Consider the following 14,772-nt stretch of genomic DNA (forward strand, 5'->3'; position numbering starts at 1 on the left):
TCTGTGGCTCCCTAGATCCCCTCTAGTTCCAGCTATGCCAGTTGCACAAGACACAGGGCTGTACATCTCTGACCATCACAGAAGGCTTCTTCCCAATTCCCATACAAAAACGAACAGGCCATTGAAAAGGCTGCCCTGTTTAAAAGAAGGAGGACCATTCCAATCCACAACTGGTGGCATGCAAGTAGGAGTAACACAAGCCCTGTTTAAACAGTGCTGTTCACACATTTTAATTCTAAGGTGGGAGAAACCTTTCTTGAGTTTGAGATAGCCAGCTTGTCTGCCACTCTCAATGACAGCTCCTTTGACACATCTGTATGTGTTCTCCACAGAGACAGCTTTATGGTATTGACACTTTCTAGTCAGAAACAAACTCAGACAAACTTCTTTTTCTGTACAGCTGCTTGGTTGATGCTTGTCATTGTCTGATGTGTCAGACTGGGCTGGATTTGAACTGATGATCCAGAGTTATTTGGTTATTCAGCTCCCTCTCCTAGAGTTCCACCTGGTTAAAATTGTGACATTTATTCTGTTCCTTTCTATACAGAAAACATTGTTATATATTACTTTACCAATGAAAAATACTATGTTGGAATATTCTTATGTTGTTTACTGGGTCTGTTTTCCTTCTTTCATTTTTTTTTTTCCAGAGGATTATGCTGGCAACAACCATTAACATTAATGCACAGGGGGATTTACGTGAGTTCCTCCCATTTGCACTAATTGAAGTTATTGGTGTAAATCCCTGTGCAATGTCAGGAAAAGAAGACCCCTAAGGGTTAATCTTACAGCCATATGTTCTAGTTCTTTAGAATGAGAGTCGAATTCTTTGCAGATAACTTCTTCAGAGCTAAAAATAAAACAAACAACTGCAGGATGACTCATACAATGACATTCAATTTCACATCCTCCAGAATTTTCTAAACAAGATGTTTTTTTCAAGCAAAGTGTCCATCCAGATGCATTTCTCCCTCCTCTCCTCCTAAGAGTTAACATTCCTACTGCTACTCCGCCTGGTAAGGCCAGGAGAAGGTGCAGTCTGGTAAAGCGTAAACAAAAAACCATAGCCTTTAAAAGTGGTTTGATGCACTAAGCATATTTCCCTAGAACAAATTATTAAAAACAAAAAATGCTGGCAGTTCTACTTTACTTTAACAATCTTCAGCAATCAACATACTTTAAGCAAATAAATACATAAAAAAAAAAGAGAAAAAGAAGAAAAAGAGAAAAATATACTTACAATCTGTTGCCATGCCAACAAAGATACATTTTTTGAAGCGACATTCCTGGCACTGATTTCTTGTTACTTTGTCTATCACACATTTTCCTTCATATTTACAGGAATAGGTTGGATGGAGGTTTTTCTGAATGGTTCTTCTAAAAAATCCCTAAGTGCAATAAATAAATACATTGGAAAGCATTAGTACTGTGTAATTTTTTCAAATTGAGAGTCACCTTGGTTTGGTAGAAATGCACCTAAGGATGCAGGATAAAACACTCCATTAAACTCTCAAAGAGGAGAACAAAACAGATTTATAGTTTGTGGTATTCATTTTCTGAGTTTCATGGGGTACTTCCAGCCTAAAAATTAAAACATATAGCCATCTGAGATAAATAAAGATATAAGGACAACTGTCCTGACAAACAAATAACCATTACACATCTTCTTCCAGTCCTGTGTTTCATACTCTTTTTTTTTTTTTTTTTTTTTTTTTTTTGTATTTGAACATGGGAGTTTATTTTGAGCCACCTTCTAAATTATACAATCAATTCAAAGGATATTAGGAGACATATACATACTTTTAATTACAGGACAGCTTCTGCAAATAGTAAGAAGGCTGGTGTGTAAGTAATGCTACTAAAGGGTTAAGAATCAACAGCTTTGCTTCCATCTTTCCATCAAAGCCAAATAACCAATCAACCAACCAAATCAGGGCAAGACTAAGAATTTTGCAGTCAAGCCCAATTCTCCCAGTCTTTGAGTTTGGTTCTAAATAATGGATCCATAATTTTCAAACTATCTGCATTTCTGAGAAAAGGAATTAATTCGTATTTACCACAAATCTCTGTATTCAAAACAAGCATCACCAATCAAGAGCTCTACCCCTCTCCATATATATTGTATCTACCTATCTATAAAGTCAATTGCAGTACAGATATGAGGTCAGATCTCAGCTCACGCAAACTAATGTACCTCCACTAGGGTCACTGATTCGTACATACCACAGACTCTGGCCTTAGGTAGAGAAATCAGATACAACTTCTCTCTGAACATTATAGACCTAATCCTGATACTAATTTCAACAAGAATTTTCTCAATGGCTTCAGCAAGAGCTAAAGTTCTCATGACCATGGTAATACAGACAAGATAAGTTGCAAAGGCAAAAATTTAAATTCTACATTAATTTCAATTGTCAGCATTGTTTGAAACTGTCTACATTCAGCAATGCAAACTGGGACCACCCTGACATACAGAACATGCTGAGACCCTGGTCCTGTTTGACTGGAGCCGCTCTAAATGGCTTTGGCTTCACTGAAAACAGTGGCAACATCCAAGTGAGCAGGGATTTTATCTAATGAATAGTCTATTCACTTCACTAGGCAAAAGGTCTGTTTTTAATCATGTTAGGTAACACCAGGTAAAATCTTACAGCTGTGTGTAATATCTATCTCTTAATAAAGATGTTGAATTAAGACACACAGAGAAAAAAGTATTTCAGTTTGTGCTTCTATCTCCTGCAAAGACAGTGAAGAACTCCGTCCTTACTAGAATTTTATCTTACAACATCTGGCTTGAGCTAAGGGTGCAACTTTTTCCTCCTTCATAACAAAAAATCTAAAATCGTAATTAAACTGACTTAATAAAGTATGTGTGTAAATCTTTGCAGGACTGGGACCTGCTGGGTTGAACCAAAATCCAGGAAGTCAAAGGCAAGCTGTTCTCACATGGAGTTTGGATGAGGTCTCAAATTCTCATTTACCCAACTGGATTTGGATTTTACTCTCAACCCTGTGACAAATTCCTACAGACGGAACCTGCCCCTCTCCTCCCTGCAGATGTCTCTGGACACACTGAGTAACCTCTAGTTAGAGCAAGAAATAGAAAAATCTCTGATGAATCTCAGGAAGTGGCACTGAACTTCTGTCTTCCAAACCTTGCACGGGACTTAATGTAGCTCTAGCTTTATAATTTTAACTTTTCACCAGCTGTGTGAGGACCAGCACATTTCATTCTCCCATTTCTTTGTATTCCTCAGATATATATATATATATATATATATATATATATTTTTTTTTTTTTTGTAAAAGAAAACTCTTTGATCATCTCTAGAAAATATGTGATAAGGAAGTTGCTCTCAATATTTATCTAAATATTTCCTCACAGATCACCCATTTCTCTGCCTTGGTGTTCAGACTCATTTTCAGGCTCACATGTAATCTTGCTAGTGTTTACACAAACGTATGCCACTTTCATTTCCTGTACTCGGTTCATGTATGCACATGCATAAATAGGTGTACGCTGTTATGATCATGCACACAGCCACATTTGATTCATCTGACAGATGATTCAGACTCCCTTACGTCATTGGAAATTTCACACATACACACAGTGAAGTACAGAAAAGGGAATTTCTAAGCTATAAAGAGAACAAGTAGATTTCAAATCTTTAAAACAAATCTGTGTAACAATAAAATATATATATTTTTTAACAATAAAAGAAAGCACATTTTATTGTAAGGAAACCTCTCTTTTCCTAAATTCTTTTACTATGCACCTATACAGAAATAGGTGCAGTGGGTACAGCTTGGAGAAATAATTCAGGGACATCTGAATTTGTTTTATTTATATTTCAAGCCCTTACAATTTACTCTTCAGAAACCATGTGTGAAGATCCTATGCTCACAAAAGTACTCAACAAAGCAAATTTGTGTCTGTCAGCCCTAATTAAATTTGTTATAAAATGAAAGTAATTTTGAGTAGAAGTGACTAGTAAATGTCAATTTTATTGAGAATTAATTATATATACCTTTCCTGATAAATCATACAACTCGAAATGTATATGCAGACCTTCCAAAGCATGAGTTGAAATTGTTCACACAAAATAGCTGTCAAGCCATCTTGTACAGTGAATACATTTGCAAGAAGAACAACAAAACAAAACAGTCTGGAAGCTAACTATAAGGAGGAGAAACAAATTAATTACTTGTTGCAAATGGTTACCTTGGTTCTTTGTGCACATAAGCATTATTTTAAATTGCACATCAGATAGAAGAATTATTTATGAAAACCTAAGTAGATTTGGTATGCTATATGTTTACAATAGCTGGTAGACATACAAAGAAACACTTCAGTTAGAGTACCAAAAACTTCAGTAGGAAATTTGGTGAGAAATATAGCTGTTCAACTGGGGGCAAAAGCTATTTCATAAAGCCACACTACTACTTACTTGTCATTGTATCTGAATTAAGTCATATTCATATATTTTATGAATTGTTATCATCTGGTATATGGGATGCAAATGGGTGAATATCACTTCTTTGGTTCCACAATTTTTCTCATATATAAATATTTTTTCATACATACATGTATGTATGCGTATAAAACCATTATGAATATTACCACAAACCTGTTACACATAGGATATTTAGGTCCTTGTGCATCTCATAAATGTATTTTAGGACAATGCTGTACAATAGAAGGAACTATTTCAGTACTGTTACTGTGATATGGAGCTCTAAAACCAATCCAAACCCAGAATTTCAAATCTAAATATTCCAGACTTCAGGAATGAACAGAATATTACTTTTGTGGCTTAGTCCCATGACACTAACGCATGACATGTGTGGTCCCATTTGTTTAGAAGAACTTTTTTTTTTTTCCCCACAGGAAAGAATAGTTTTCTTACAGCATCTCAAGCTACTCAGGCAAATTTACGGCAGTGAAATCATGTAAAATGTGCCTGACTGACTGTGTTACTTCTTTTCTTTTTCTTAATTTACTTGCCCAAAGCAATCCTTTTTTTTTTTTTTTCATTTTTCATGTAGCTTTAGAGATGCAATTTAGGACTGAAAGCACATTTCAATATTGTTAAGTTAAAGAAGCAAAAAAAATTTTACGTCTGTTTTAACTGGGTGTCAATGCTTCCTGAAGTGATGGATGTTACTGCTGTATGAGCATGTGGAAGGCACTTTTGTTTTTATTTCTTTTAAGTGATGATGGGAGGCACTGGAACACTGTTAATCACTACAGATTCATCATGGCCATAGGCAGAATCTCAGCTATTGCATAAACAGCTTCACTGAAGTTCCTGGGAGGATGCTGATGTACGTTGGCTGAGAACATGGCCAAAGAAGCATTAAAAAAAAAAAGGAAATGAAAAAGCTAACAGTTAAACAACAACAAAAAAATTTAAATTCATTGTCTTCTTTGCAGAACCAAACACTGCAAAAATCAACTATATTCCTTATGCATATGAAGATCAGCAGCAGAGCCAGATATGGCTTATCATCAGTACTGGATGTTCTTATTCGCTTCTAATCTTTGTTGTTTTTTTTTTTTTTTTTTTTTTTTTTTTTTTTTTTTTGACAGCACAGTTCAGGAAGTCTGTATAAATGGAGGAGCTGGAGAGCTATTTCTGATTCCCACCTTCCCACTGTGCCATTTACCTTGCAACCTTCACAAGTGATGCAGCGATAATGATATCCGGTGGCTTTGTCCCCACATACTACACATAGCTCATCCTTGTCTAAGTAACTGGGTATATACCCTGTAAAGAAAAAGAGGACGTGGCATGTAAACTCTATATAAAATGATATGATACATTCGATATAAAAATATCATAGTACCTTTCACTGCAGATCTTGTCTACTAGCCCCATACTTCTCAACTGCATTTCCTGAATAAAAAACTCATGCTAACAATATCACAGAAGTATTTAAATATATTTTTGCAGTATTTTCCATCTTACACAGTGTTTCAGCATCTACTGGTCAAGAGGGACAAGTCACAGCATGATTGCTCTCTCCTGAATGAAATATTACCTCAGAAAAATAAATATATCTATTTTTACCTCAAAGGCTTTGATGTGAAAAAATAAATAACAGCAAGACATAGATTATATTACTCTCTTCTGTTTCACAAAACTTTGATATGCTTGTGTACTGAAGATGAGGTTCCAGGTTGCAGAGTGACTCAGGGGGCCTGCTAGTAAGAATATTTACTGACAGTACCTTTGTTTCAAAACAGCTCTGCAGGTGTGGCTCCAAAAGTACCAGCAACAGATCACAAAAGCTGTATCGATCATAACTTACCTGGGTGTGTTCCACAGTTGCATTTAATAGAGCTTGAATTTAGGGCAAAATACGTGGGCATCCAAATATGTGTGTGTGTATGTGCATGTGTGAGAATATTTTCTCTTCTGAAGTGGTTCGCCAGACACCCGATGAGTGAAATCAAATACTACTACTATGAAAAACATTGGCAATGCTCAGTTCTTTTCCCACACCATTTGTTTTGACAATACAAACATATTCTCAATTTAAGCAAAACAACAACAAAAAAACTGTTTTGATGGTAACCAAAGTAATTCTAAACCAAAGAGGACTTTGAAATGGAGTAAAATATAAACCTTTCAAAGTAAGTGTTGCCATAATTCATAATTAAAGGAGTTACAGTATACAAGTTTTCTCTCTGAAAAACCTCTCTGTACAGATGTAACACAAAGACTTCAGATTCATTTTGAGGAGAGAGAGTGGTGCAGCTATTCATGTAACCCTGTAAAATTACTGAAGTACAGTGAATAGTTCACAGAATGACCGAGTGGCTGGGGCTGGAAGGCACCTCTGGAGATCACTTGGTCCAACCTCCGTGCTCTAGTATGGACATCATGGCTCAGGGCTGCGTCCTGTTGGGTTTTGAATGTTCCCAAGGATGGAGACTCCACAGCCTCTCTGGGCAACCCGTGCCAGTGTCTGACCACCATCACAGTAAAATAAAAGGTTATTTTATACTCTTAGATGGATTTCTAACAATTTCTAATTGTGAAACAATTTCTAATTGTGCCCTTTGCCTCTTGTCCCATCAGTAGGCATCACTGAGAAGAGTGGCTCTGTCTTCATCACTCACCCCCACCAGGTGTTTTTACAGATGGAGAAGTTCCCTGAGAACCTTCCCTGCCCCAGACTGAGCAGTTTGCCTCTCTCTCAGCCTCTCCTATGTCAGATGTTCCAGTCCCTTCAGTGTCTCTGCAGTCCTTCACTGGACTTGCTCCAGTGTGTCCATGTCTGTCCAGTTCTCCAGCCTGTCCCGGTCCCTCTGAAGGGCAGCACACCCATCTGGTGTATCTGCCATCCTCCCAGTTTTGCGTCATCTGCAAACTTGCTGAGGGCAATTTATGAGTGCAATTTATGAGAGAGTCCTTTGGATGGAGCTGGCTGTAACATCATCCCTTCCCTTGCTAATGCACCTGCAGCACAACACGTTAAACCTGACTCTGAGCTTGCTGCCTTGGTAGAGCTTGGTAGGCCACAGGTGCACGGAGAGCAACCAGCACCAGGACTCATGGCACCAGAGGGCTGTTGGGGGATTTTGTGAGGGGATGGCCATCATCCTCCTGTGACCAATGTGCCAGAGGGTCAGCTCAGTAACAGGCAGCTTGAATGAAAGTGTAATTCTGAGTAATTATGAGAATTGAACATTACAGAGAGACAAATACACCTCTTAGGTAATGCTGGGAAGCAGCACCACTCTGAAGCCATGCCCACCTGTCTGCACCTTAGATTAATGAATAGTCCTACTGTAATCTGAAAGAGGACTGGTGGTGTGAGCAGAGATCTTACTGATGTATCATATCGGTTTTCAGTATGGCAAAGCATCAGATTTGCCTTTAAGTTATATTTCCCCTTTATGGACTTGGGTAAAGGCTGGTGGGCTCGGAACTGGTGCTGTGACCTTGAGGGAAGACAGACAGCAGGGTTTCCATTCTAATTTACATCCCTGGCTCCTAACGGACATTATGCTGGTGGAGGATTAGCAGAGGCTATTATCCCCCGCCTGCCCCCCTTCTGCTCACACAACACATACATTACGTGGAGCTGACACAGGAGGAAGAAGCATCAGTGAAGGGAAACAGCATTTTCTGCTAAATTTCTTGTAACTATTAATGGCTCCTTGATATTGCTATTTATGAGAGGTAGACTTAGTTGAAGCATAGGCTATGCCCTCTAAAATTCAGTATCACTGGCTTGCTTCCTCAAGAAATACTTCTGAATTAAATGCCTTGATATTTCATTAAGTATATAATCTGGTTAGCACTGCTCATGTAATGGCAGCTTTGTTCTACTGGAGCAGCAGGAGACACCGTGTTTGAACTGCTTCCTTAAATACATACAGCAGACTGCACATGTGATCGCTGGTGGCCATCTCCTTGGAGTTTCATGACTTTATCCTACTTGGGAAGCAGTTCTCAATCTGGCAGAAAAGAAATGTACAGGCAGTCCTAGTCAGAAATGAAAAACAGAATCCCTATATGTAAGCACATTCATTTTCTTTTCTTCTCCTTTTTTTTTTTTTTTTTTTTTTTTTTAAATTTGTATTAAAAATCTGAGAGTGATAGCCACACTTTTGTTTATTTTTAATACTCTTCCCAACAGCTCATTGGGTCAGAAGCTGCAGGAAAGCAGGAAAATTGGACCTCTGGCAGTGTTTTAAAAATATACATGATTCAGACAAACAGACCATGCCAAGAGGAAGAAAGGGGTCTACATTCAGTTCCTGCAAATTGTAACATCCACTGTAAATAATTTCTAGTAGCTGCAAATATCCAGTCCAACCTCTGTTTAAATTCAATGCAGTTTCATTTGCCCAGAATTGCAGAGAAGCAACTCCAGTACATTTCTGTTGCTACTCACAGTTAGAAACAGGATCAGCAAGAATGAAATTCAACAGTATTTTTCTAAACCGGGTGCCAGCACAGAGGCTACAAACAGTGCAAGGCTGATACCTTGCGAGGTCATGGACATCAGTAGAGGTTTGTGTTGGTGTTGGATGGTTTGAGGAAGAAGCAGAGCAACAGACTTCTCCCACTCCTTACAGCGCTGAGGGAAAACAGAGGAGGGGTAGACTGATTGTCTCTCATGTCAGCGAGCACTTTAGCTTCTCGTTTGTTCAGTAAGCCTGGACCAAACATAAAAACTATGATGAAGAAGAAAATGCTGTATGCTAACCCAGGTGATCTCCAAGTACAGAAGAGTGTCTGATGACAAATCTTATGGGAGCGGTAGGTAGATTCCTATTTCTGGCGTTTATATTTCATCCTGTATTTCCTGGTCAGAGACTATGAAGTGCATAGCTAAATGGAGTCATTGAAAAGCAACACCCACCTCACTGAACTGTGCAGTAACAGCCAGTTCTGTTCCCTTGTCTTTCAGGCCTGTGTCTAGCATCCTCATGGACTATCATGTACATCCAGTATGACCTTCACAATTACTATTTCTGTATCATGTACGACTTGGCATCGTCATTCCAACACTTACTTTGCTATGAACGGAGAATATCAATTTTGCTATGAATGGAGAACACCAATAAATGACCTCAACCTGCCACGTCTGGTGTTTCCCTGCAGCCTCCGGTAACTCCTTTGCTCCAGACTCCCACCTGCCAGCCTGCCTAATCTTACTGGCTTGGCAAGGCTAAGTACTCGGCAGGACCACTGCCCCTATCCCAGAGGAGTGGGTTGTATAATCCACTATAACCAATCTTGGTGGTGATCTATGGTATCATTTAAATTGCAACACTCCTTGTAGTGGCACAGCAAGAAACAAGTCCCTTCTGTAGGAAAATGAACCCGCAGCTGTAAGGACAGACTGGGATCTGCTAGGCTATGCAGTCATGCAGCCGGTGTCGTTAATGCTGTATGCCCACATTTGTGGGAACGACACCTCAACGCACACCCTGCACGGTAGGGCAGATTGGCAGGACACGAAGAGACAGTCTGTGGCTATTTCTGCCCCCCTGCAACAAGGCAAAGAAAAACTATTGAAATGAAAACAACCCCTGAAAAATGATACCTTTTTTTTTTTTTCCTTTGCACCCTGGCACACTTTATAGAAAGCACATTTTGAGAAAAGCAAAACACAAGTTTTAGTTTTGTTAAAGCATCGTTGCATGGACTTTACAGCTGAAGGTGCCTGTACCATTGGCTCAGGGAGTAAACCACCCCTTCAAAAATTCTAGGGCCCAGACTGTGCTTGACTGCCCAACTGGGTATGTGAGACCAACAAACAAATTGTGTCTATATACCAGATGTTCCTTATCTGATTGTTCCTGATCCACCATAGGCTTATTCCCTGCAAGCAAGGAAAGACATTTTTTCTACTGCACAAGAACACTTGTGGTTTAAGACCATTATTCAGTATTTTGATTTTCATTGCACAATGGCACAGTCGTGTATTGAATTTACTCTCTGAAATCTTTTCCCATCTGGTATGGCTTGCATGACTAGAGACCACTCACTAAAATGAGGAGTTCAGACTTATTCATAGGCTAGTATTCACCTACTAGACACTGCAGTACCAAAATGAAAAAGAAGAAATTAATTACTACCTTGAGAATCCCGAACTGTGTTAGAACTGAAAAGAAAATTCCTACTGCTGTTCTACCGATTTCATAGTCATGCTGTAACTCCTTGCAAAGCATAAGAAAATTACAAGAACCATCCAGATATTGTCCTTGGTACACTTGTGTAGAAGAAGTTTAAAGGATGTTTATTGGACAAAACACAGAGCTGAGACAGAAAAAGCATAAAGCATACTCCATTCTTGTCTGTTTGTACAATTATCGATATTGATCGGAAAGGCGGTGCTGATACACTGATCCCTGTTTCCCACTTTCTTTAATTCACTCCCACTGAGAAAAATTGCTTACTTCTCTTTCAAGCTTGGAAACACAGAGAATGTTGTTAAACAGATTCACACTTCTTGGTAGCTAGCTGGCTCGCTTGTCCACAATTTTGATTTTTGCTGACATTCTTTCAGTTATGGAATTACTAAAATTTGGAAAGAGATTCTGTAAAGCTAGAAATTGGAACATTTTTTATAGTCTCTTTTCTCTTTTCTAAACTTTGGGTTGAGTCAGAAACCTTACCAACAGTAGCGCATTTTGCACAGATGTGCTTGAAAATATTCTAGCCCAAACTGTGCTATCACATAAACTGCTGTGCTCAGTACCATACTTGCATCCATTACCAGTTACAGGTACAGAATGCACTACTGTAGATAATACTCAAGAGTCAGACCTCAATTTTTTTTCTTCCAAAATTTTAAAATATTTTTAGAGACTATACTTTAGTATCCCAAGTAACTTATTTATTTAGAAATCTCAATGAATATTGGTTTTACTGCTGGCATAAAAACAAAGTATGACTTAGTTTACTCTTCCATCCTTCCTTTGGTTGTGCAAGGGTTACACTAAAGGAGCTGAAAACACTTTTTCCGCTGATATTTTTATTAAAAAAAAAAAAGAAAAAAGAAATTGATATAATTCCAAATGCATAATGATTCACTGAAAGAGAAGCCAATTTTCTGATCACAGCTACCACTTTAGATGTGTGGTCAAGAGCAAAACTAACCATTTCTAAACTCTAACTAATTGTTAACGTACTTGGAGCTGCTCTCCTGCAGGAGCCAAAGATAAAAAATACTCAATCTTTTTGCAACTTCATTATATGCACACATAATCCCTGCACTGCTAGGAAGACATTTTGACACAACCCCCAAGTTGTATCTTCTTGGCTATTCAAAAAGTACCCTTCACACTGCTAAAAAAGTACCCTTATGTTTTCACACTGCTAAGAACTCCGTTTGGACTGATTCAGTAGCACACTCCAGCAGTTTTACAGTTTGTGGTCTTAGCTGCATGCAAACTGCTTGAGAAAATATAAAGGGATATACTGATGACAATTACAGTTACAGTAATAACTTTCATAGCCACTATCACTCAGCATACAGAGGCTCTTAAAAAGATGGCATTGACCTCAACCTTACATCTGGGTAAGATGGGAACAAACAGGGATGAGTACCTTGGTAGCTTGCATTGCTACAGCACAACTCAAGAATTTTAGCCTGCAAATCTGTATGTTTTGGGTCAGTTCTAGTTATTTCTGGTCTGCCTCCACAGCACCTGAAGTTAAAGCTTAATTTCATAGACAGCACTGAGCATCTTCCGTTAATGTTGTTAATTTCTGTTAATTTTGTCTGTGAAATCCAGCCCTCAGACCAGCTTTAACTTTGCAGACCTACTTTTGTGTTGTCCAAATGGACAAAATACTGCACACATCCCAAATGTGGGGATACGGAGCTTTATGGAGATAATTCTTTTGTACTTTCCTGACTGCACTACCTCTATCCTGTCACAGGGTACTCCTCCTTACTGTATGGGTGGTGTGAGTTGATGCACGGATGTTTTTGTCTAGACTCTCAGCCTCTGTGCAAAGTTTACATGGCATGGGCTCGCCAAAACAAGTGCCGTTCATCCATCATGCAGGGCTGTGAGTGGCACTGTGAGAGGGATAAAATATTTCAGTGTAAACTCACTGGGACAGAAGCCGGTATGGTACCTCGTTCTCACAAACATCAGCCCAGTTTTGTTTCTTTAAAAACAAAGTACATCTTGTCGGCTGTTTTCTGGGGTAGGATAAGGTCCAAAAGCAGCTCCTGAACAGAAAGGCAAGCTCCTGTACAAATGTTGTGCTGCTATCTTTTAGCAGCGTACAGTACAGCACAGAAGAACTGGGCAACAAAGCTATAACCACACCTCCATCTCCAGATTTTCCAGAGCACAACTTTTTTTCCCTTAAAATTCGAGACTTTCATTTGAATTTGTGACAGATAATCAGGAAATTATAGTTTCTAATGTACTGTAATAGGTGGAGCAGCTTAACTGTTTTCTTTTAATTTAGGCTAACTAGCTCTACTTTCAAAGTACTTACTTTCTCCCTTCAGTGACACATTGTTGGAGTCTTTCGTTCTTGTTTTTTGAATTTACTTCCCGAATTCTTTTAAAGTGACATTAAGACAGAGAAGTAACTAAACTCCCCTATATCCATGTACCCTTTTCAGCATAAAATGCTGATGTTTTTTTCTTCCCAGATGGAAGAGACCTTAACCATTTAAAACCTAGCAAAAGTTTTGATAAAAAAAAAAAGCTTCCATGTGCTGCTGCTTTCAAGTACAACCTGATTTGAACAGACGGAATATTTTTGAGCTTACTAGGAATTTCAGGGGACTAACAGAAACACCAACTGCAACAACGAAGACTCCTCATGGACACCTGCTTAGGGACTTAATTTTGCTTTAATGGGCTATTACCAAGGCTTCTCTAACAAACTCCCTCTTCTCCCCTCAAAATCAATTCTGGATCAATACAGGCACACATGCCCTGTGTGGAGCCTTCTGTTCTTAGGACAGGATTAAAAGATTCGTTAGTTTTACGATAGCTTGGTTAAAAGATGGAAATTAAAAAACAAAAAAGAGATGGAGAAGACGCACATGTCCCACACGGTTAGATCTGGTCTGCTTAACAAACTCAGCATTTGCAAAGGTTCGACAGAAGGGATGCAACTTTGGATTGATTAGCCCAGCAGCACAGCTCTGAGGAGTCCCAAAGAACGCTGCTCTGTCTCCACAAATGATCAATTAAAAGCCTGCCGGAGAGACAGCTTCCATCCAAATTCACTGCCATTGTTTGTGAAACCGAGGTAGTAGCAAACACGGACAGACAAGTGATTAAGTCAGTTCTTTTAACCAAACAAGTAAAAAACTTTAAACAGAGCATAAATTGTATCAGCGTATAAACTGTACTGAAAAAAATCATTTAAAACTCTGACATAGGTATATCAGTTACTATTTAAGATCCTTTAACATTCTGAAAAACATATTCCTTCACTGACTTTGCAATAGCAAATCTCTATTAAGTTGATACCGTGTAATATTTTTTTTTTACCAAAAACAAGACATGAAAAAAGTGTAGACTTATAAATTCTTCAGCTAAAACACAATAGTAAATAGCATTAAAAAGCCTTCAAAATGTTGCACAGCACAAAAACATTCCTTATTTTCAACTACATTTACTCTACAGTTTAATCATGTTCTTACAGCTTGCTAGCACAGTTTTTTTTTTAATATCTCCTTAATTATGAAATGCAATGCTGTTCAAAGAATAAAATTAAGACATTTTTCCATCAAACGTATAGATTTATTGCACCAAGCGCTAACGAATATTGCCTGCACAAAGTAATATATTTTAGATTTCCATGTTGTTAGTAATATTAAACAGTCTACTTTTGACTACAGTGCTACTTTAAAAATAGTAAATGGTGTTTATCTAGCTAGTTCCATCAGATTCATTGGCATTTTGGATAACTGCGTAGAGAAAATCTGGTCTTAATAGAAAAAGGATATTATGTTGATACAACAGACTGTGTATGTTTATTCTTTAATTATGTGATTTTAAAGAAACATGAGAATGTATACTCTGTATGCATCAGTTTGCTCGTCTGACTTCAGAACAAGTAACACTGAAAAGATTTTCAAGCATTTGTAGGCATTTTGGGCTCTTTTTGAGAAGTAATATCTGCTTTGTTTACTTGAGAGAAGAAAGAAGAAATTCTAAAAACAAGCAAGGATTCAATCCAAAGGGAGCTGATATTGCACTCTGATTCTCTCCCACAAACATATTGATTATAGCAACTTTTTGGATTCAGAATAGTCTGTTGC

The 14,772-nt window shown here is 38.2% G+C and overlaps 1 protein-coding gene across 14 annotated transcripts in view; it reads right to left on the reverse strand.

Annotated features, from left to right (window-relative positions):
- The window catches only part of THRB (thyroid hormone receptor beta), a 165,850-nt gene that overhangs the window by 16,292 nt on the left and 134,786 nt on the right, over positions 1-14,772 (reverse strand). For all 14 annotated transcript variants that reach the window (XM_082753507.1, XM_082753502.1, XM_082753510.1 and 11 more), the window contains 2 exons: positions 5,668-5,768; positions 1,241-1,388 (listed from right to left, as the gene is read on the reverse strand). In XM_082753507.1, coding sequence (XP_082609633.1) covers positions 1,241-1,388; positions 5,668-5,768 — 249 coding nt within the window. The remainder of the gene's footprint in view (positions 1-1,240; positions 1,389-5,667; positions 5,769-14,772) is intronic.

The sequence above is a fragment of the Aythya marila genome, assembly GCF_965140915.1.
Source record: "Aythya marila genome assembly, chromosome: 2".
Lineage (NCBI taxonomy): Eukaryota > Metazoa > Chordata > Aves > Anseriformes > Anatidae > Aythya > Aythya marila.